The sequence below is a fragment of the Colossoma macropomum genome, unplaced genomic scaffold (genome assembly GCF_904425465.1).
Source record: "Colossoma macropomum unplaced genomic scaffold, Colossoma_macropomum, whole genome shotgun sequence".
NCBI classification, from domain to species: Eukaryota; Metazoa; Chordata; class Actinopteri; order Characiformes; family Serrasalmidae; genus Colossoma; species Colossoma macropomum.
The window spans coordinates 22,986,660-23,011,217 of NW_023494790.1; the positions used below are offsets into that span (position 1 = coordinate 22,986,660).

Consider the following 24,558-nt stretch of genomic DNA (forward strand, 5'->3'; position numbering starts at 1 on the left):
CCCCTTTGGATGAGTGTGATCTACCCTGATATATTCAAGATACAGTCCTCATGTGATAAACCCCAAGATGTCTAACTTAATTTGAAGCCATATTTGAAATTTACTCCACAAGTTAACTTGGCAGGAGTTCTTCATGTCAAACTAACCATCAGAGGAAGTAGTGTGCACACTAAGGGGAAATAGTCTACACTTTTTTCATTGTGGAAAAAGTACAATGACTGTAGAATTACAATGAGCATATGCTTTGTTCTCTATAAACTAGAAATGAGAAGTCTATGCACAGTGTAAGACTAGCGCTGTGTAAAAAGGAGATATAGCTACAGATCATGAGCGACCTGCTGCCAGGGAGTCATTTGAACCCACCTTACCTCTTGATTTTTTTTTTTTAAACAATTCGACCGCTGCTTACAAAGTAGTTGCAAAAGCAATGAAAACTTGTTTGCATCTACTGAATATTGCACCATTACTGCAATCTTTCAGGCAGCTTCCACACCATAAGCCTCTCTGCAGGTTTTGTTTGTTTGTTTCAGATGAAAAATTCAGTTCTTGCACAAGAAATTGCTGGCCACCATATTTTATTCTCTTGGCGCACCTGACATGACAGGTTTTGCATTTCTCAGCACTTTGGAACAGGCAGAGGAGAGCAGCTTTCCCAGAGGTACTCTGTATGCATAGGCCTGTCTCAACCCACAGCTTGCTCATGTGACCGGGGCAGGTCTACAGAAGGTTTCTACCTTCTAATGTATAACCATTGCTGTTTTGGCCACCGGCTCACCTTTCAGGAGTATGCAATTTTATCGGAGTGCAGATTGAAGGCAGAAAAGTTTTAAGGCGTATTTTTCTAACAGATTACAGCTGTGATCACATTGGACTAAACAGAAAGGCTTTGCTGTGATCTCTCTAGCATGACCTAGGTTACTCTCATAGCATGTGATATGTTTGTTTGAGGATTGGGGGGATCTGTGAATCAGTCTTGTTTTATTTAAGGGTCTTAAAATGACCATTGCTGTCAGTTTTTGATTAGAATTTCTAGAAATGTATGCTATTTTATAATCTGCATTACGGAAAAGGATCAAACTCTCTGGGTTGACAGGCCGGACAGCGCCTGGACTTGTTCCCTTGAATAGTTTAGACATTTATTAGATCACTTCAGGCATCTTAGACCTGAAACAATATAAATGAGGGCCAACAAAAACACTGTGTGGATGGAGAGTTTTGCAGAAACTTTGTCCATTAATTAAGGAAAAGTGTTTTAATTTTGATTTCATCATGTTGCAAAAAAGGGGCCAAAACTCACCCAAACAAACTGGGAATAGAAAAACACAGATAAGTAACTGAAAAGAAACAGGGGCTGGGTCAATGGTCAGGATATTTATGTGCAGCGAGTATGGATAGGTCTATTTATACTGAAGCTTTTATTTCCCCTTGGCTGCACTTAACTCAGACAATGGTGTTAATTATTCGAGGGCGCACACACATTGTAACCCTTCACATTCAGATGCCGTTTAGGAAACAAACATGGAAGCACCCAAAACACACAATCATTAAGAGTATTTGTTTCCTAAGCAAATGATTGCTGTGTCTTATGGCACTGCAGGCCTTACAGTGATGCTGTTTATATTGACATTGTTGCAGGTAGTTTTAGGTCACTGCGAGTAATGAGGCTGAGTCAGAGCCAAATTCTAATGCAGAAGGATAGAAATAATGCCAGGCATTAGACTGTCCCTGTTGCCCACCCACTGGTGCTTTTTGAAGTTGAATTCAGAGCCTTGTATGTCTAATCAGAGTGGGGTTTAATTTCATGTCCATTATATAGCACATGATGTTTGTTCTCAGTTGAGCTACAGTTGGGTCTACATGGCCATTTTATCCTCTCACTATTTTACCATCAGTGCACTTTTTAGCCTCTGGAGCCTGTGGCACTTGGAAACTCAGTGAAGCACGGGCCTCGTAAATGTGCCAGACTCGCCGTAGCCTAATGACCCCGAAGAATGAACTAAAAGGGAACGTTGTGCACTTCCTTTGCACAAGGCAAGTTTTACCGTTTCACTTGTGCCTTGAAATCTTGAGAAAAAAAGAAAGAAAGTGCGCCCACGGCCCACACCCATCACAACTTAAATTGTGTTCTTTAACTTTAATTTCTCCTGTAATATTCCGTGAACGATCTGCAGGCACTTTGAAGCCAAGTGGAATGAAATAACGCAGCACTGAAGTGTGTAGGGAGTTAAACTCTCGGCTAACGGAGCTCTTTCTCGGTCATGGAGTGAACCGGGAGGGAAAGGGTTAATGGCGTGACGTCAGTCGCGATGGGCGGTGCTCGTGGATATGGGGGAGGGGCCAGAGTTTTGCTCCGGGGAAGAGTGGGAAAAACACGCCTCGCTTTCAAGGCAAATCACCTATTTTGGATGTAAAAATATACGAGTTCTTTCCTAACCTGCTGTTAGAGACGGGCATTGCTTTTATTTAAGGATAACCAGTGTCTGTTGTAATGGATATATATTTTTACTCCAAGGTAAACCTGTAAGTGCTTGAGTAAACAGTTCTTCGAAGCTAAAATGTGTTTGTGGTGTCTTTACTAGTGATCCTAACGTTTCTGTCTGTGCTAACCGTTTCTGATGAGACTTTCAACGAGCAAACAAGAACGTATGTCTGTCCTGTACGGCAGTATGTTTTACAGCGTGTTGAAAACAAGAAGAACTGCTTTGAATGTGACCTTATGAGGTTTTTTGGTGCCCAAAGCCTCGAAGTTTTCCGCCACGCGTCGAATGCTCGAACAGCGCGATGGTTAGTGAGGGAGTCGCTCGTGCTGGGTGAATGTCCGCGTGTACATTTTGAGAGAAAAACGCTTAGGCTACCGCGGTTAGCTTGATGAAGGTGGGGTCTTTTTAAAAGGGACTGAAAAGTCCAATATGGAGGAGCAGAAGTGATTGAATGCGTCCCAGGTCTCCCCGGAGAGATAGAAAGGGGGTCGCAGCCCCTTCCAAGGTCCTGTTCACTACAGCAATCTTGCGAGGGGAAAAAAAATAATAACAGCATAAGGTGTGTCAGGGAGTGGTGGTATGTTTTAGAAATGTACGTGTGCGCCCTCCACTAAAAACAGACCAAACGGAATGGTGTGCATGTAGAAAAGAGATTAAATTTCGTTAGTATCTCCATCAATTTTCTGTTTAATGTCACTGAGCTCCATTGTGGGAGACAAGGACGCGTCATCCAGCCATAAATTTGTGATTATAGAGGCTCGAAGAGGCAGTTGGCTCTATTCGGACGGATTCGCTTCGCGCTCTGAACTAGACTACATAACAGCGACAGCAGCGCACAGAACCCAACTCATCTGTTATCTGGCGATTAGAAGAGGGGCCGAGCACAGTTTTTTTCTGACTTAGAGATAATGATACAACCAAGAACATAAACTGAAGCACTTCTTTTCTAAACACTGAGGGTTTTCGGCTCTGAGTATGATGTAAGGGAGAGAGAGAGAGGGAGAACTTCAGAAGGCTTTTCATTATCAGAGCTGAATGTGCGGGATTGGCGTCTTTCTGCGTTTTGCTCCACTCGGCGTAAATCAATAGGCAGCCCCTCTCCTGCTCTGTTCTGCTCTGTTCTGTTCGAGCGGATTTGTTGTCCGGATTGGCGTTTTTATAGGTAGGTGTTTTCTACTCTTCACATTCTGATTTATCGCAATCGCCCAGAATTAGCCCGAGTGTTTCAGAGAAGAATGCTGTGTTCTGTGAAGCCGGGCTCACGCGCTTGTGTCATTTTTACGCAGGTGTGATGAATATATTCAGAAAGAAAAAGTGATGCCACAAAGCACTGTTTCATGGAAATGAACCCACTTTGCGCATTATTTACTGCTTGACGAAGAATTGTGTCAGATTCTAAGGACAACTCGTAAATCTGAGAGTCTGTGTGGGTTAGCGTACACTAAATAGATTTCATTTATTTTAGGCATTTATCGCAGTATTTTAAATCCACAGTGCCCATGCTTTGCGTCATATTGCAATATTTCCCCAGTATTTTCCTTTCAGCGGTGACTGATTTTGGGCCATAAGACCAGGTTTTTCTGCACTCTTTATGGAGCTTTTTGAGATCACTTTAAAAGCTTTTTCCACGCTCTTAGGTTTAATCAGAAGTCCATTTAATCAGAAAAGCAAATCAGTCTCATGGCCGTAGCGGCCTCACTCTGCATTTGGGTTAAACTTTCTTTAACTTTTGCACACACACTGCTAAGACATTTTGGCGTTTTCGTGCAGCGTTAATAAATAATCGATGCTGAAACGGACACCTTAGGGCTCACAGAAAGACACGGCGATTCACACACACACACTTTGATCTTCTGACGGTAGTTTTGCATGCAGAGTTTTCTGCCGTCACCATTTTAGGAAGTTTTCTGTCGAGGTAAATCATGAGCTGTTGTGCCTTTGGAGGTTATTGGTTCACAAGGCCAGAGCGCGGTTACTGTAGCGTGAAACACGTGCTGTAAAGTGGTATTTTTTTTTATCAGCGGTGTGTTGTGGCTTTGCTAGACTCTGAATTTGTTTAGACCCCCAATCGAAACGCGTCGTTAATCCGCTCTTTTCTTATAAGCCAGTGCCTGACTCGGGTTTTCACATTAGGCCTCTGTAGGCTCGATGTGCATGTGGAGCTGATTGACAACAGCATGATCGCGGCTGAAGGCTCGCTATAGAATTTCCACAGCTAAGAAACAGTGATACGAAGCTCAGGTCTCCACAAAAGCATACACTCAATGTAAAACAGCACAATACCTTACATGGCGGAAAAATAAATAAATAAAAAAAATAAAAAAAATAAAATCAATAAAAGCAGATAGTGCACGATCATTTTATAGGCGTGCTTTAGGACTGTCACGTCTGTGCCCATTTGCTAAGACTAATGTAAAGTAATAAAAAAATACGAAATAATTCAGGCCTCCAATGTGGAATCTGATTACATTGTGGATTTTACGTTCAGCGACATAAAAATGGGATAGTATAATTTTACGTGAGTTCATATTAATGCATAACAGGTTAAATCGATAATGAGTTAATCTAGAATAAATAGATGAATAAATAAATAAATAAATAAAAGCAGTGTGGGGCAGAAGAAATTCTTTTATCTCAATGTAAATGCAATCGATCAGCTTTAGGCAGCGACTTTAACTCGTAATGGCACCACCCGTTTATCATTCAGTTTTCTTGCTTAAGGTTTAAAGTTGCTCTATCTTTCTTAGATCCTCACATGGAGTGTATATATATATATATATATATATATATATATATATATACCCCCACACACACACACATTCTTTTATTCTTTTATGCTTCCTCACACGCTGTTCCTTACACGCTGCATATTCTACAGTTTGTTGCTAGTTTATCCCAAACACCTTTATCACTCAACATTGATACAAAGACGATAACGAACGTCTTTTTTAATCAAACCAACATAGCCCATATGTGTAGTGTATTCTGTTACACTTCTTTAGCCCCGTTTAGTTGGACTTTTAGCTTTTTCAATAAAACAGGTCGTAATGAGGGAGGTTCGTGTCATTTATGGGGCTGAGTCCATACTCGGCCTAATTGGACACAGATGGGTTTTCCTATTGATAACCTCGCCGTCGGAAACGCAGTTCTGTGGAAATTATAGATGGCGATTGGGCTGTAGTCTCCCTCATGGGCGCGTATGCTTATTCAATTAAGTCAAGTGCTCTAATAGGGCGCCGCCACACAGCCCTAGTGCACCGAGTTTCCACCTTGTAACTAGAAATGAGAGCTAACACGCTTTATTGTGTACCAGCTCGGGTGAAGATCTATGCGTGGCATTAGGCCGTAACCCTTCCTTTCGGTTACACACGACAGCCTAGTGTCTGCGTTTTACACACTTCTGCTACGTGGAGCAGCAACGTACTGGAAAGCACCCAGTCTTTTAATGCAGCCTCTGTTCTTCACAGTGAGATCTCGCCCTTAAAGTTATACACAGTTTGTACCGAGTTTGACACGTGTTCATACAACTATGCACCCACGTTTAAAAAAACATGGCGAAAAACATTTGAATTAGGCCTATGTGTACAGGCTATAGATACATTTTGTGACACTCATCTCCCAAGCCTGATTTCTCATACCGTGACTACTGACCACTAATGGCCATTTTACGCAGCACTGCAAGGATGAGCAGCAGAGACCCAAAACAAGTGGTGAAGACCAACAACACAAGGCCATGGAGTCACCCTAACTCAGTAATTCAGTGTTTCAGAGACCTTTTTATTACACTTTATACGAACCTGTAAGATATCAAAAATGACTTCTACTTACAAAGAAAACAAGGACTCTTAAACTCTCTGAAAAGAACACTACGCTGAAAACTGATAAAAAGCTATGATATTAGGAAGAATTAGAGGTCAACTTGAATTACTTTGCTTATTTAATTATATCTAATATTTATAGAGCTGTTTTTTACTAATATTAAATTTAATTTAATAGGAAAGTCTAAAGCGGTGATGCAGTAATAAGCGAAGGATGACTGAGAAATGTGTATACGCCGTCCATTTCATGCCTCAAATGGCTGCCTATTACTAACAGCAACATTTGTAATAATAATAATAATAATAATAATAATAATAATAATAATAAATAATAATAATAATAATGTAATGCCACTATTAAACTCAAAACATTTTTAGCACGAATAATAATAATAATAATAATAATAATAATAATAATAATGAAAAACACCAGTAATAATACTACTACTACTACTGCTAATAATAATTGCTATGAAATTCATGCACGCTGGAGTTGTAGTTTCTGCGGTTTGCTTATTTCGCCCGTAGGTGAACTACAGTTATTAGGCTAGGATGATGAAGTTTCGTGCTCATCTCCAGTGAAACTGCTGTTTCTTGATCACCTGAAAGATACCCGCTCCTCAGTCAGCCTGGCGCTGAGCGCTGAGTGCGGCCTCTAACCTACATGGGCATGTGTGTGCATGCATGTGCATGTTAGCTGCTCTGGTGCTTTCCCATCAGAGCGGCCAATCGACTCTCTCCCGGCGTCCTCTGCCGAAGGCGGACAGAGGGGATCTCGGCCTGTGTGAGAGTGCAGGGTGCGTTCGCGAGCGCGGCCTATAACAATAACTGGGGCTCGCAGCACCCTTGGCCCGCGCTGGTGACAAACGGCCCGTTCCGGTAGTTTGACCGGGGCTGGGAGATGGAGGGAAAGTGTCAATCAGGGCCGCTTCACTGAGCCTGGACAATGCTCTTGGTGGGACTGCTCTGTTTCAAGAGCAATCAGTCACTCCGCATTAATTATCCCCGCGTCCCACAGCGGGGCAGCTCGCGCTGGCACACGGTGCGTGTGTGTGAGTGTGTATGTGTGTGAGTGTGTGTGTGTGTATGAGAGAGAACGCGCGTGGGTTTTGCTCTACGTACACCACCAAAACACGAAGCCCACACCCACCTTTTAGTCTGCTTAAAGGAACCAATAAAGAACTAATAAAAAAATAATTGTTTTGTATAATAATAACAACAATAATAATAATAATAATAATAATAATAATAATAATAATTATTATTATTATTATTATTATTATTATTATTATATATTGTTTTTAATAGATTTGGCCGGTGCTTTGCTCTCAAGCCTTTCAAAGTAAATGAACACGAAAGTAAATGAAAGGCTCCTGTCACAGGAAAGTGTGTGTATGTGTGTGTGTGTGTGTTCTGTGATCCACATGCGGAGTTTGTGTACTCGCTTGCTTTCCCATAAGTCCAGTATTAGACTCGTTTTAAGTTGTAGATTGTCCAGGTTTAGGAGTGTGTGTGTGTGTAGTTAGTACTAAACCACTGCTGTCGTCCCACACGGGGGCAACAATAGACGTGTAGACCACTGAGCTCTGAGCACGTTTTACACGCGCTTTACATGGTAAGTTCCTACTTCGTTTGAATAATATAAATGCTTTTATTTATTTTTTAATGTTGTGATTATTTGAGACTGAGGGGACATAAAATAACAAATAAAGAAGTTGTCATTCTTCGTTATTCTTTTCTTCAAATCTGTCCGTCCACTAACGTTTGTATAGAAAACAGATCAGGCGATTTAAACAGCATTTATCTCTTTCATTCAAAGTGCTGCTTCTTTAATCCAACTTTAAAAGAATGTAAAGCAAAGAGAAAATGGTTTGACTGAACAGCCAAAATTAATTACTGTATAAACATTTAGTGTAGGCTAAATTACCTTTGAACACAGTCCAAGGTTTGTGTGCAGCCTATAATATTTCCATTTATCTGCACCCTGTACGCGATACACAATGCAGGTTAGAGGCCTGCTACTACTATTACTACCTTTACTACTGCTACTAAATAAAAATAAAAATAATAATAATAATAATAATAATAATAATAATAGAGGAAATATTTGAGCCTCTGCTTCTGCTAAATTTCTTTAAAACGCAACATCCTCTTGTAAAACTGACAAATTAAACATTAAACAATTTTTTCCTGTAAAAACTCTTTTGAAAACACCATGCAGACTACTTACAGTTGAGAAATGTCCGTTTATCAAATAGAAAATACATTAATTAGGCCGAGCAACGAGACCCCCCCTCCACCCCCCAAAAAAGTCTCCGTCCTGTGCGGTCATTTATTTGGAGGTCGGCTCTTTGGTCTCCATTCGTAGCTTGCGCCAGCGTTTTTTGGCGAAACTCATATTCCGATATTCTTCCTCGAGTTCGCTCAGTTCCTCGCGCTGTCCGCTCGTTTTATTGCGTTGCTGTTGTATTAAGCTATATTAATCCGCGCATCTAGACTCTATATTTAATACAACATGTAATTTCCCCCTTTTTAACGTATTCCCTTTGATTAAGTCACTCTTGACTCTGCTTTAGCTCTGGGGCCAGCTGGGTTGGCCTGGGGGAGGCCTTGAAACCGCCCCTCCTTATCTCCTTTCATCATCCAGCTCTGGGCCGCCTTGAAACCGCAAGGCCAGTAATTGCTTTTTTCAGGCAGCCCAGTGCGGACTGGCCAGCAGCCAATCAGAGCCTTGTTTACACTCCATGATTGACACCGTTCTGGCAACATGCCAACCAATCAAACACTCTCCAGCTTGAGGCCCAGAATTTTAACCCTTTCTGTGCCTTTGAACCGAGAAAGATTTGAATATGCAGTTCAGTGAAGAGATGCACTGTCGTACTTTCAGTCTGATGTATTTTGTAACTGTGGATCAAGTTATGTCAGTTTGAGCCTTTTATTTTATTCCAGATCTGAAAAGCGTGCTCGCTGTTTTACAAAGCCAGTTATGGGTTTAAACTTGTCTTCTCTCGAAGAACAAGCAAAAGATGTCACAGAATGTGTTGGTTACCTTTGTCTGTTTTGTTCAGAGGGTCAGGTCCATCCTTTTGTTTTCTAGTATTGTTTAGGACCTGCTTAGGAAAAGTTAACTGCTACCTTCTTTAATTGCTGTCAATATGTTGTCACTCTCTAAAGCAGCTCCAGTGCTGGCTTCTATTACAATAAGAAAAGTGTATTCAGCAGTTCGGCAGCTGCTTTGCTGTAGAGATACGCAGAGTAGTAGAGAGCCATGTGGTCGTGCTGTGGACTGAGCTTTACTGCAGAGCTTGAATGTAGCGCCCGCCGTTTTGTTTAGCTGCCTGTAGCTGAAATGCCATTGGCTCCAGCCAGCAGCCAATCAGAGCCCATGTTTATGCTGGGGCGCGCTGCACGAGCTTATTGCCGTGTGGGTATTAGACCAATGGGCGAGCCTACTGCCCTCCCTCCCTGCCCCCCACACCCAACCACCCCTCCCTCCTTCTCCTCCAGTAGCATTAGCAGACTCAGGAAAGAGCCTCAGCCTGGATGGACGAGGCTTCGCTTCAGTACGGCGCATCAGCGAACTTCAGCCGCACACACTGCACTCAACAAACTAGGATGTAACCGTTTCCATGCTTTTTTAATATTATTATTATTTTTATTTTTTTTTAAGAATCTGCCTCTGCTTTCTTTTACGCATTTTTTACACTATGTTTTTTTAAACATTTATTGTTATGCAAGGAATAACTTACCAGTAAGTAATTCGTTTATATTGTATACAGTTCAATGTCTAATAATAAACATTTGCTTTAAACAGCTGTTCTTACTATATTGTTTTTTCCTCGTAGAATATCTGATTTTATTCTAAATGTCTGTGAGGCTGTGATGATGACAGTATAAGCGAAGGAAGAAATTTATCTAAGCCATTCATTTCATGCTTCAAATAGCTGCCTATTACTAACAGCCACAACAATAACAGTCGTAATAATAATAATAATAATAATAATAATAATAATAGCAGTTGATTATTTGTACGTCTCGTGATGCCTGCGATTGTTTGCATTTACTGCAGAACTACAGTTAGACTTGTCATGTAAAAGCAAACTGTAAGAAAAAAACTTTGTCGAGTATGTTTCCTCACAGAATAAATAATAATGAACAAGCTGAATTTAAGACTGAACTATAATCAGACTGCGACCGAGTTCAGTGTTTGTAGATTGTACATTTTTCCATTGTATACAACCAACTGTAGTTTCTAAACGCTGGATTAAAGGACTACAGTGTCGGTCGTGTTTAGTTCCTCGTGTATTGTTCAACATTGTATTACACGGAGACTGAACTGTTCTGCTGCTTCCACCGTTTGCTGGCGTTTTCGCTGCGATCTAAAGAAGCGGGTCGTTCACACAGATGTGCAGTCTGAGCGTGTGACACTCTGCCTCTCCCACCGCGTACAGTCACATTGTTTTCCAGGCTGATTTCAGTAGAATACGCATGTAGACTGAACATGTAGACTGCTCGACAGCAGTTAGAGACCACTGTTCTTACCCTCTCAGCTCGAGATCAACACGAGCCCAACACGAGGGAAACGTGGCTCCGAAATTCACTCCAATACTGCCCAAAAGAGCACCACAGTCAGATCATAAAGGGTGAACTATCTCCTTTATGCCTCAGCTTTACAGGATCTCGCTGTCATTGAGGAATCAGGGTAGTGCCGTCTTCTCTGGGCTTCCTAACAATAGGGATGTGTATCGCTGTTTATGCCTGTTCGTTTCTGTTTGCTCGTGTGTAGTTCTTCTTTACGTCTAAAAGCGGACAAAGCACATTTATCGCCACTGAAACCGCCAGAGCTGCACTATTCGCTGTTTTCCAATCTCGTGTTATCCCGGCTGTGCAACTGTTTTAATGGGAGAAGCCTCGGCAGCAGACACAGCTCCAGCACAAACCACTGGCGACTTTTCTACCCTGCCGATCGCTCAACGCTGCACTCTTATTGTGGTCATATATATTTTGAAGACTTGCACGTGTTTTCCTTTCATTTTTTGACCGTTTAGCTTGGCATGCTAAAGAGGTTCAGTCTGTGATGCAGCTCATTGCCATTGTGTTTGCTGCCTTATCTGAGATGCTGTGATAAAGGCAGGTTCACCTCCACAGTCACTGCTTCTGCTGGAGTGAGTTCACAGTGTTTTTGGTACAGAATCCACACTGTACGGTGAATTTCGGCCTTACTGTATAAAAGGTACCCTGACTGGATTTACAGTAATAGTGTTAGTATAACTACGTAAGAAATGTCGTTTTCAGTTAATACGCGAGATCTAGTAAACTTTGAGATTTGAGGGCCAAAGGTGACGATGACGAGGCCTAATCTGTTCGCCCGTAGACCCGGATTAAGAAGACAGAATGAGGAGAGATCAATTCACACCAACACGGTCTTTTAACAGAAAATGACTGACCAAATCAATTGCAAATAAGATTTGGCGATTTGTGCTTCCATCAAGCTGTTGTTAAGAGAGTAAAGGGTATCAATGGAAAATATTGTGGGTAAATAAAAGTAATTTCTTGGAATTTATATATATATATATATATATATATATATATATAAATTACTATCATAATTTCTATCATATATATATATATATATATATATATATATATATATATATATATATATATATATATATGATAGAAATTAAATTAAATCTACCCACAATATTTTATTGTCCATTGATAAATTGATAGTCTTACCTGTTTACCCAAAGCTGAATATTTATTGTTGTTGTTGTTGTTGTTATTATTATTATTATTATTATTATTATTATTATTGATACAATTCCTTCTGATATTTTCTGTGAAATTGCAAAATTGATCCGCTCCACCTTTGTGTAAATCACCTGAAGCTCGTGACTGATTTTCCTGCGTAACCGTGTGTATGTGGGGGGTGTGTTTGTGTCTGTTACATTTCTGCCTCCTTCAGCTGAGCTAATATGAGAAAGGAAAGCAGACGTTTTCTCGTTTTCTCTTCTGCCTGCATTTCACACGCGCTCGCGACTCTTTGCGCCCAGTGCCGGACTCTCCTACAGCCCAGCACGCGACCGACTTCTTCGCGCGGGTGCTTCATCATGCGTGTGCACGTCTCTGAATTTTACTCCACTTTCCTCTGCAGTTGGGACTAAGACTCTGTGTGTGTGCTTTGTGTTGCAGAAACTATGAGCGGGCCGCGCTCCTTTTCCGGCCGTCAGAGCAAAAGCCGTGCTGAATGCGAGAGCTAGACGCAGCTCCTAACGGGATTATAGCAGCAGCTCGGCCTTCTGCCTGCCCCCCTTTGGATTTGGGATTTATCCGACGCTGTTGTGGGGATGGAGGGCCGGGATTTCGCTCCTCCGCCGCATGTGCTGGCTGAGCGCAGTCCGCTGTTGCACCGCGCCGCCGCACACAGCGCCCCGCAGCACCCCGGCCACTTCCAGCCTGGAAAATACTACCCCCCTCACCTCCCTGTGCCTCCACACTCAGGTCTGTCCACACTGCTGCTGCCTCTGCTTCTGCTTCACACACGCGCGTTATGTACTGGAACGCAAAATGTAGTCAAGCATTGTGGTCATTGTTGTTTTGAGAATGGTCTCACTGCGCACTTCTGACCACTTTACGTACTCAGAAGTGCGCATATATATACATACATATATATATATATATATATATATATATATATATATATATATATATATATATATATATATATATATAATTGCGTCTGGTTGTGTGTTGTGTGTATATAATAAATACAGTTACATATTTATTTCACGCATGAGCTACAAGTAAGGACGCCTGAACATATGAACATGTGTAGTTGTGTTACGCCAAGTTAGCGTTTCTAAGATACATTGGTGAAAAGTCAGCGTCAGTGCTGCATTCTTCATAAACCCCACATGTTAGAGTTGTCGTACTTTTGCTGTGTTAAGGGGAGCGCTGTCTCTTTGTTTGGCCTTCCTCTCTCTCGTATGTTCCTGCGCTGTGTGCACACTGGAACGATTCCTTTGTTTCACTCTCTCCGCTTTACTTATCGCTGCCGCGGCGCCTTCACACCGCTCACAAGTTTGGGGAGTGTGTATGGGGCAGAAAGTGTGTGTGTTTGTGCGTGCGCGCGCGCCGTAGGCTATAGTTCATCGTAGAGTGTCCAGGATTAGGGTCAGTCGTGTGTGTGTGTGTGTGTGTGTGATTTGGTAATACAGGCTTCTGTAACAGCAGAAAATCCCGTGTGTGTGTGTGTGTGTGTGTGTTGAGCGCTGTGTGGCGGGGTGTGAATGGCCTGCATTACATTTAACAAGTGGCTGTGGCTCTGAACTGCGAGTGCTTTTGGGACACGAGGGCATTTCAGCCTCGGTTTTTTATACGCACTGATAGGATACAAGTCCGCCTCGTGCGCGCACAGAAAGGCTATGGGCACGAGTGTTAAATCACATTCATTATTAATCAGATGTAAATGCACAGAGCAGTGCAGACACAGGCCATTATTTTTCTTAAAAGGAGAGAAGCTTTTCTGTTTGGGGCCAGCCTGCACTCCTCCACCGCTCGTTACAGCTGTGTCACTGTTTTTTAATTTCTCAGGCGTTTAGAGATTCCGACGGAGTGATGTGACGTGATGTTTCAGGCTCCTCTTTAATGGAAGCGTTACAGGCTGAGGGTTTAACTGATCGCAGGCTTCATGTGTGTGATTAATATTTCTTCTGAGAGGAGACAAAAATTGGATGGCTAGTATAAATAACGCTAAACCCGTTTCGTTCAGCTTTACAGATCGATTTTTAGGTTTGGTTTTTTGAGCCTGTGTTATATGTTTTGATGGAAGGTGACATTCTCTTCTCGGTATCTCATCTGCTGAACTGCTGTGTTAGCTGTAGTTTATTTTTCTGCTTTCGCTGTAAATGAATATCTCTGGATCAGCTGCATCGAGCTACTTTGTAAATGTGAGTTTTAAAGTTCCGCAGCGTTTATTTAAGGTCGTGTTATTTGCTTACAAAGTGAACCAGGTGGGCTGCATGACTGATAATGAACTGAACTGAATAACACTGAAAATGTATCTATATTAACTGAAGCTGTATTTTATATCGCCGTAGCAGAGTCAGTGGACTGTGTTGTATTTAATTGAGTGGAAATGTGTGTCTTAATTAGGCTAAATTAAATTTATACACAACGTATTTTTTTGCATTTTAAAATTTTCACGCTCCTTAATGTTTGCTTTCTAAAGTGTGCGTACAATAACGCGAATATGAAATGAAAGTGAGATGTTTTCTTCTTGTTGTAAAGATTGAAGCCCCTCTCTTCTGGCATTCTGGTGGAGTGGGACAGTATAACCCAAACAAGCCCTTCTGTTTGTATTGTGTGTTTTGTTGTCTTTGTATTCATCGTGCTGGACTGACTGTGTGTCGATCTCTCTAATGGGACTGTAGCTCAACTGTACTACAGTAACACTTCATGTCCGTTATAGTTTTCCTTTTACCGTCTTGGCTCATTGCTGGTTCAGTTATGGAGCTGCATCAGTTTATGAGTGTTAGAGAACTCACTACATAACTTTTCTCCTACATTACACTGCTTTGTATCAATTAAAGGACCCATATGATATTTTTTCTTCAATTGTTTTGTCTTCCTTAAAGTTTATGTGAGTTTGTGTCAAAAAAAAAAATCATAATTCAAATGTACAAGATCGTTTCCGACCTCTCTTAGCTCAGAATTAAACAAGCTGTTTTTGTTACTGTATCTTTAAGAGTGATATATGTAAATGAGCTCTGTTCTGACTGGCTGCCCAGGCTGTATTGTGTATTGTATTGTGACTCTTCACAGTCCAGGCTGAAAAACTCCGTGTAACTTCAACATGACGTCACAAAAGCAATCATTTCATAACAGGCTGTTTTTGCAGCTTCGTTTCCATATGTGGACTGGGTGGGGATGGGATGGGGGGCAGGGGTGAATGGTATGTTTTGAAATTTTACCAAAGTATAGTTTAACAGTGTAACTCTACAGCACCCCTTTTATTAAAAAAAGTGAGTAAATGTCAGTTTTCCATGATATGGGCCCTTTAAAAGCAGAAATGCCCTATAGGCCCTGTAACCCTGCCGCTTGTGAATGCCCCGGTAGGTGTCAGATGGCCGCGAGCTCTGCTTGATGGGGCTCTATCGGCTCCCTCTGGGGCCTCCAAATCCTTTCTGTTTGTCCCACGCAAATACCTCAGTCTAATTCATAAAGCGAGCAGAGCAAACTCCACAAAAACACACACACATCTCGTTTCTGGTCACTCTTGAGCAAACGTTGGTTTCTCTCGTTTGCTTTCTGTTAAGTTTTAATGCGCTGTGCTAGCCCATTGTCCCTTTTTTTGATATCAGCGTCTTCCTGAATCCATTTTTAAACAGCAGCACCAGGCTGACTTTGTTGCACTGCCATACCTATTTCGGCTCATGTGCAGATCAAATAGTGCTGCTTTTCTTATTGTGTGGGGATAATATGTACAGTGGGATGCCTTTTCTATTATTTCCCCTCCTGTTTCTTTTTTCCCCCTCCCTTACACTCTTCTTCCTCAGCTCCATCTCCTCAGCAGATGTCTGTAACGTCTGCCTGAAGGCGGACGCCAGCTCATGCTGTACAGGTGCATCATTACTCTATGCGTGTGTGTGTGTGTGTGCACATGCATGCATGCATGTGTGTGTGGGGGGGTGTTTTGTTCTTCTACAGAGGCTTCAGACTCCGCTTCAGTGCAGCTCTTTTCTAAATATCAGAACCTCTTTCCAAAAAATGCAGGCATCCTCTAATCACTCTGAGCATCTTTTTAATGCTAATTGCAATTCATGCAAATTGTAATTCATAACAAGTGCTTCAGATTGCTTCCACATTTTGCGTGGAATGGAAATAGGTCACACCTTGGTTTAAATGGCTAAATTCTGGAACAGCAATAAAGTTTACTTGTTTTATTCATAGTTTAGTTTGACCAGAAATGGAAATTGGCCACCCAAGTGAAGCTATAATTGAAGTGTGTTTTCTTCACTTTGAATTCAGTAAAAGAACTCCTCATTAAAAGGGTTATATCTTGCATTTTTCTTGTACTTTATTTCATTTCCTCAAATCCAGTTAGGACATATGTGTGAGTTTATGCACCAAATAGAACAATTCCATTGTACATGACTGTTTCTAACCTCTCTTTATTTATCCCTTACAATTAAACTGTCTGTTTTCATTACAGTGTCTTTAAGACTGATCTCTGTTCTTATTGGCTGCCCTGCTCTAGGCTGAATAGATGGTTATATGTAAATACACTGGTTTTTATGACATCACAAAAAGTGGCCTGTTTTTGCAGCTTAATTTCCATGTATGGAAATATATTTCATTCATGTTTTGAAAGTGTAATCATTTTACTTACTACATCAAACTCTTTAAAATAAATAAATAAAAGAAATACAGATTTTCCTTGAGATGGGTGGAAAAAAGGGCTACATGCACTAACAACATTTCATCACTGTCCAAAAAAAGAAAAACAAGTATCTCCAAAATATTACCTTTACAGAAGGATGCAAAAATGTAAGTCAGTGTAGGGATTTTATTTCAATCAATTTTGGATCATTTCTGTTGTTCGATTAAACACAAAAATTTCAAACAATTTAAAAGACAACTGTTTTTCTGGACAGCCACAGTCTACACCTAAATTTCCCTGCTGTTGCAAATGCATACATTCCTACTTTGAGGGATTTCTTCTTGCTATGGAGGGTTCATACAGTGTCATAATTGGTTTATGCCAGTGCTGAACGTGCTAAAAGTCACTGTCCTGCTCCCCCCCTTTCTCACTGTCATTTGCACTCTCTTTCTCTCTGACACATATGCACACTCACACGCACACACGCACTCACACACACATGCGTGCGCCTCCCTGGAGAGCACAGACATGGTTGGTGGAAGGAATGCTTAAAAGACCCTGAATATTTCTGAAAATCAATGAGAAGAGCATTCTGGGATGCTCTTTGAGGACCAGTGTGTGCTGTATGTGTGTGTGTGTGTGAGAGTGTGGGTGAGGTAGAGATACAGACACACAAAACACACAACACACACAGCAGTGAACCTTGAGCTTTACTCTAAATTAAGAAGCACCACCTCTCTCTCTCTCTCTTTCTCTCTCTCTCACATACACTCACGTGCAAATACCTCACCCCCCCCACCCACGGTCTTTATTTTATTGAAGGGAGGGATATTGTGTGACCGTGCAGGCTTTGCGAACTTTCATTCATGTGTATGTAAAAGCAGAGCTTTACCCTGTCGAGCTCAGCTTGGCTTTTTCTTTCAGTTCTTCTGCTCCGAGTCGTGTGTGAGTGATCCTCCTGATCGTCCGCTCTGTTCCCGCACTCGTCCTCCTGCTCCTCCTCTGCTGCTCTGTTCTGCTGTCTGTGCTGGGGAGCGGCCTGCAGCCCCTCAGGCTTTGATAGGGCTTGTAGTTTAAATTAGTGCGCTGTTCTGGCATGAGTCTGCTTACATGCTTACAGCTCTCCCTCTCTCTCTCCAATCTCTGTTTCATTCCCTTTCTCTTTGTTGTGTGGTCTGTGTCTTCTTTATTCAGTGTAGAAAAGGGCTGTGAAGAAAAGCAGTTGTCCTTCAAAACTGGTTTTGCAAGGTTTATAGGATTTTTTGTCAACTGAAAGCATCTTACACTTAAGATGTGTTTGACTTACAGACTGAAAATATACTGGTGTAAACTGCAATTGCATTTGATGTTCAGATAACATTGTCCATATATTCGTTTGAGTGGAAATGTGTAGTATAATTAGATTAAGATCACAGAATGATTTATATTTATCTGGGTCTTTGTCTACATCCAATCCAAAGGATTAAAGCCTTCAGATACATATACACATTTTGAAGAAGAATTTAACGTGTGTATAGTTGTTTTGAATGGATAAAGCAAGAAATAGGATCAGCCTTGTGTTTGGTCACACCAAGAGACAAAACAACGGTGAGAAAAATGATGAAGGGAGGGACAGAGGGACAAATAGAGAAGGAGGGGTAGAGGAAAAAAAGAAAGAGACTGAATGTTTCCACCTGGTTGGTAATCTGGCCCAATTACCTCTGCTTGGTAGCACAGAGCCCGGCGCGTTCCGTCGCCACTCACTCTCCCTGCCAGCTGAGCACTCTGCATGTGTGTATGTGTGTGTATGTGCACACGTGTGGAGGATGATTCAGCAGAGCTGTGCTGGCAGAACCGGGCACAGTCCCCCTCCTAAGCACTCACACACACATACACACACACACATGATCAGTGCTGGCGAGGGGCTTTCATGTGTCCCAGCACACTAAGAGCTCTTCTGCTCTGCCTTGTGTACAACCACAGGCTCTGAGCTCAAATAATGCCTCTGCACATCAGCAATGCCTGGAGACATACCCTATGAATATTTCATTCGTTGATGACAATGACGATATACTAACTATATATACTGTCAAAATTATATATATACAGAACAAAACAGTATATCTCTAGAAAAGTAACTTTACAGGAGAAGGAAAAAACCTTTTAAATTACATTTTGAACCATTTCTTTTGGTCTGTCTGTCACACAGTGTAAATGGTAGCTGATGTTTTCAAATTATGGCAAAAAATTAAAAATGGCAATAATGAAGATACAAGCTTTTACATATGTATATATGTATATATGTATGTTTGTATGCATGTATATTGCTGCTGTCAGAACAAATCCTCATATCTCCAAAATGATAACTTTACAGGAGAAGGAAAAACATACTTTACTTTTAATGTAAGTCAATAGAACCAGAATTTTTTCCAGGTAATTTTGGGCCATTTCTTTTGGTCCATTCATCATAAAATTGCACAGAATGTAAAGGGTAACAGGTACTTTCAAATTATGTCAAAAAACTGAAAAACGTATATATATATATATATATATATATATATATATATATATTTTTTTTTCAGTTATATATATATACATATGTGGTTTTGAAACCCTGATCAATACATGAATAAAAATGTGGCAGCATGAGCAAAAGTGTGAAGTTTTTGTCTCAAGTTGTTTGATGCAAAATGTATGAATAAATAAAAATGTTTATTATTTAAGTACAGAATGTATTGACTTATTTACAGTTAGAACACGGAAAACCTTTGCATAAAACTATGTATGTAGTCTAGATAGATAGATAGATAGATAGATAGATAGATAGATAGATAGATAGATAACCATAAGACATATCAATTATCATAATATAATATTTCATATCATAACATATGCCATCACTGTCAGATCAAAATCTACTCCAATCTTGTTTCTGTTTTTGTTCTTTTCCTCCAAGTGAAAACCTTTTTACATTATATGAACATTTCATCTGAGTTAAAATGGTCTAGAATTATTCTGAAAAAAAAATCTGTACATTAATATATAATATGTAACAAGTAATAAATGTTTCTGACTTCTCCTGTAAAGTTACCATTTTGGAGTGATGCAAAGCAACAAAATATTCAAAATATTAATTCTTGCAATGTTTACACTTTCGCCTGGTTTATACTGATTAATTATTGACTAGATTTGTGATCAATGATAGGTCATTGCGTTTGATGTACTACACAGAAAGTGTAAATTAGAGTAAAGCTGAGCTCATGAAGGAGTGGGCCAGGCCTAGTGAAGGTGAGGAGGCCTGAAAGAGGGGAAAGAGGAATGATTCTGAAGTGTGCAGCACCCTACGTCTGTGCACAAACACACAGGCTAACTAACGACCTTGGTGTTTTCACACCAAATCTGAAAATTGTCACCCTCTCACCTTGTATTTATATAAGTGATACAAAAGCATTGGCTGTGATAAATGTGCTAAACACACGTGCATGCACATGCACGGAATGAACACAGCCAGCAGAAGACATTAAACCACAAGTCAGAATCCCTCTCCTGCTCGCTCATGCTCTTTATCTCCAACACACACGCACTGACACACTGACATGCAAACTAGCTTTCTTAAACAGAAATAATGGAAACACACACACACACACACTCCTCTTCCCTTAAAGGGCCTATATCATGGAAAATCTCATTTTTGATGTAGTATGTAAACACTGTTAATGCTTCAAAGTGTACTGTTCACTCCCCAGTCAGACAGTCCTTATATGCAAACCAAGCTTTGAAAACAACCAATTTTGAATTCATTATTTTTGTGATGTCACAAAACCCAACAGATTTACATATATTGCAAAAAAGTCTTGACCTGAACACATTATTTTCAAACCATTTATCTTGGTACTAAGTATGTTTTTGCTTGCCCATGTTATTAGAATAAACACAAATAAACATAAAACAGTGAAAACTGAAGAATTTCTTTTTTAAGTAGTTTATATCAGATGAGCTTGTTAAACTCCATCACCATCACTTGATTAATTGAAGCAGGTATTGGATGACAACTAGAATTAAAATCTGGTTGGCATGAGGAGAGGTCTGGAAATGGTTAAATAAATAAACACACACACAAATCACTACTTATTGCATTAATGTTATTGGTATTTATTCAAATGTTAGTGTTTTTCTGAGCAGATAAGCAGCTTTTTAAATATAATTTTCTCAGATGCCTAAAGCTTTCGCACACCGCTGAATATTCAGCCTAGCCTAGATGTTCTACAGATTGCTTTGTGAATGAAGCACAGTGCATGGTCAGCAATCAAAATAGAGCTCATTTGCATATTCAGTATAACAAAAACAGACTCTTTAAATCAAAAGAGTGAAGAGATGTCAGTAAATGGTCATGTAAAATGAATTACAGTTGTGTTTCATACATAAACCTGTGTAAAATATAAGAAAAATGTAGGATATGGGCCCTTTAAACGTCGGGTTCATCTGCCATGCATTGGATCAGCACAACAATGAGGCGGTGCACTGGGGTGCTATGAGCTTCAGAGCTCATTTATACAGCTGTCACACACACACACACACACACACACACTTCTCTCCTCCACTGTTTGTCTATCAGCTCACATTTTCACATGAAAACAGCTCCACTCATTCATCTGCACTGCTGTTTAGATTCCATCAATTCACCACCCCACAATTTTTCTTTCCCTTTTTTTATTTAAATTCTCACTTTCTGGTCATTTCTGTGTCATTTTTTTAAGCTTCTGTTTAAAATATATTTCACACACATTTCCTTGAGAAAGTCGCACTGTTTGGACAGCTGGTGAAAGAAATATGTATACTTTACCGCTCCAATTCTGCTACATTTTGACCCATTCAGATTCATTTGCCTTTGTTTTTTCTAGATAGAATGAGAGTGAGCATGCCCATACACTCTCAGAAATAAAGCTACAAAACTGTCACTGGGGCAGTACCGCTCTTGTCACTGGGGTGGGACCCTCAAGGGTACATTTCAGTACCTTTAGTCAGGGAACAAAATTGTACCATAATCCATTGAAATTATATTTTCCAAGTTGTATTGACTCCACACACCCCGTTTTATTTATTGCTCTATTTTAAAACATTCGGTTATGAAAAGATACAAATATGTACTTTTCACCTGGGAAAACTTATTTAAGGTTCACAATTGGACCTTAAAAACACTGTTGTACCTTTGAGGGAACATTTACATTGTTTGTACCTTGATGAACGAAAATGTACCTGCATTGTACCTTTATTTATAACAGTGTAGGAGAGAAAATGAAAATGAGATCTCGTTAATGTCTCAGTAGTTTCTCCTAGACGACAGTGGAGTCAGATAGAGAGACAAAGGAGACTTTTGCTGAAGAGTCTCCTGCTGCTCAGATGTTTCTCCTGAGCAAGAGAGCCCAGTACTGTTGCACGTGTCTCCTCCTCTAGAGTTTGAGTAGAAATCTCACTAAAAATCGTGCTCAGATTTACCAAAATAATCACACTCATCTTTACCTGTAACAGAACTCTCATCTCTGCCTCATCTCACGTCTCCTTTTTGTCTAATGCTATTTCTCCTAAGGACTTTATTGAGAAGAATCACCATTAAGTCTCCTGAGCCATCAAAGAGCAACATTTCAGCAATAAAAACTTTCCTCTGGGTGTGTGTGACCGTGCATGTGTGACAGAGAGATTTCCAGTCGTTCATTAGTCTTGTTCAGGCAGGACAATCTCTTTCTTTTGTAAGTGTGTTGTGTGTGCGCACACGTGTGTGTGTGTGTGTGTATGTGTGTGTGTGTATGTGTGTCTGCATGCGCACATGCTGCTTGCTACATCCTGTGAGCTACTTTTCATTTTGACACTTTGCTGATGAACCTAGCTACCACAGCCCATTTTAACCATAACCATGAGGGGGACTCTCTCTCTCTTTCTCTCTCTCTCTCTCTCTCTGCCTCTCTCTCTCTCTCTCTCTCTCTCTCTCTCTGTGCTGTTATTAAATCCAAACGCTGCCAGGCCTGTGGCCAGCTCTCTAAATCAGAAACAATTTTGGGATTTGGCTAAGAAAATAAAAGCCCTCCGAGCTGGCTTTGATGTCTGATAACAAGAGAGAAATGACATTTTAAACAGGCTGCAAAACAAAACGCTAAAAGAGCTTTTGTACTGGTGGGAAGAAGAGGGAATGCTTGATTAGAAAGCTCAGGATGAGGAGAGAGCTCGGCTATAGTAATGGGGTCTGCGCACCTCTCTGTGTATGTGTGTGGAGGGAGAGAGAATTGTATTGAGTGATACAGAGTTTTCCTTTTATGTCTGCTTAAGAGTGCTCTCTCCCTCTCTCTCTCTCTCTCTCTCTCTCTCTCTCTCTCTCTTCCTCTCTGTCTTTCTTACACACACACACACACATATATGTGTGTGCATGTGTGCACTCATTTCTCGTGCCCTTTAAGGCCTTGTCAGCATCGACTCTATTAAATATGTGAATATGTAACGTTTTCCAAAGTTCAGTCTTAGAAGTTGCATTTTTTGCTGCTCCAAGTCATCCAAACACATTCAGAGATGTTGAGGTCTGGACTCTGGGGGGTCAGTCCATTGTTCTGAGAAAACCAGCAGCTTCTTTGTTTGGTTTGCAAAATGTTCTTGTTTTTGTCTATGTTATTTTTTTTGTCGGCTACACTTCCTTTCAGACCCATAGTGTTGAATTGTCTTTACACAGTGGAAGGTTGGACAGAAACACCTCTGGACAGGCTTCATTTTCTCCTCTCTCTCAAAGATGCAAGTTTTAAGCGCTGTTTATCTGATGGTGACAGTTTTGGTGGTCTACCAGGTCTTGCATGGTTGTTAGAAGTCACGTTTTCTAACTCTTTAAAATTTCTTTTTGAACTCTTGTTTTTTCACTGCCCTGCGATGGACTGGTGACCTGTCCAGGGTGTTTCCTGCCTTCCACCCAATGACTGCTGGGAGAGGCTCCAGCTCCTCCCGCGACCCAGAAGGAGAAGCGCCTTAGCTTGTCACTGGGGTGGTACTCTCAAGGATACATCTCAGCACCTTTCAGTCAGGGAACATAACTGTACCATAATCCATTGAAATTATGTTGACTTCACACACCCCGTCTCGTCTCCAGGCTTTTATTTTATTGTTCCATTTTAAAACATTAAGCTATGAAAAGGTACAAATATGTATTTTTCATTGGAAAAAAAAAACGTATTATTTATTATAAAACTTATTTAAGGTACACAATTTGACCTTAAAACCACTGTTGTATCTTTGAGGTACAGTTAAATTTTTTGTACCTTAATGAATGAAAAATGTACCTGCACAGAGTCTTTATTTGTAATAGTGTATGCAAGTGGACTATCTAATGTCTAATCTCAGAAATATCTCCTGAAAATAAATAACTTTGACTGGAAATTAAGTAAATGAACGTGTGTGTGTGCATGCGTATGTGTGTTTGCTTGTCTTGACCAAGGTTATAAGGGTAATGTTTACCCTTGTTTGTGTTGTTGTGTTGTGATGACATCACAATCAGGCGCAGACGTGATGTCAGCTGATGAGGCTCGTGCCTTGACATCTAACACCTAACTTAGCCCGCAAGTAGCAGCGTAGACCTAATCTCTCTCTCTCTCTCGCTTCTGTTTCAGTCCCATCACATTTCTGCAGAGGCTGAAACCGAACAAAATACAGATGTATATGCAGCAGCGTTTACAGTGTGTATGACTTCCAAACTAATGAGGGTAAAACATATAAAGGAAGGCCTATGCGGGTTCTAAAGAGCAGCGCGCGCGCTCATGAGAAGGCGACGCCACACAGCGAGACGAAAAGAGCTAAATGAATGCAGAGCCTTCATTAAATATACATAAGGCATGCTTCTTGAGGACGTGTCAGCTTCGACACCAGT

General features: G+C 40.7%; 1 protein-coding gene across 1 annotated transcript in view; it reads left to right on the plus strand.

Moving 5' to 3' along the window:
* Positions 1-3,418: 3,418 nt before the first annotated feature.
* The window catches only part of bahcc1b (BAH domain and coiled-coil containing 1b), a 115,775-nt gene continuing 94,635 nt past the window's right edge, over positions 3,419-24,558 (plus strand). Inside the window, 3 exon segments of the mRNA XM_036572604.1 lie at positions 3,419-3,642; positions 12,494-12,644; positions 12,646-12,802. Of these exon segments, the coding sequence (XP_036428497.1) occupies positions 12,549-12,644; positions 12,646-12,802 (253 nt within the window). The 5' untranslated portion in view covers positions 3,419-3,642; positions 12,494-12,548.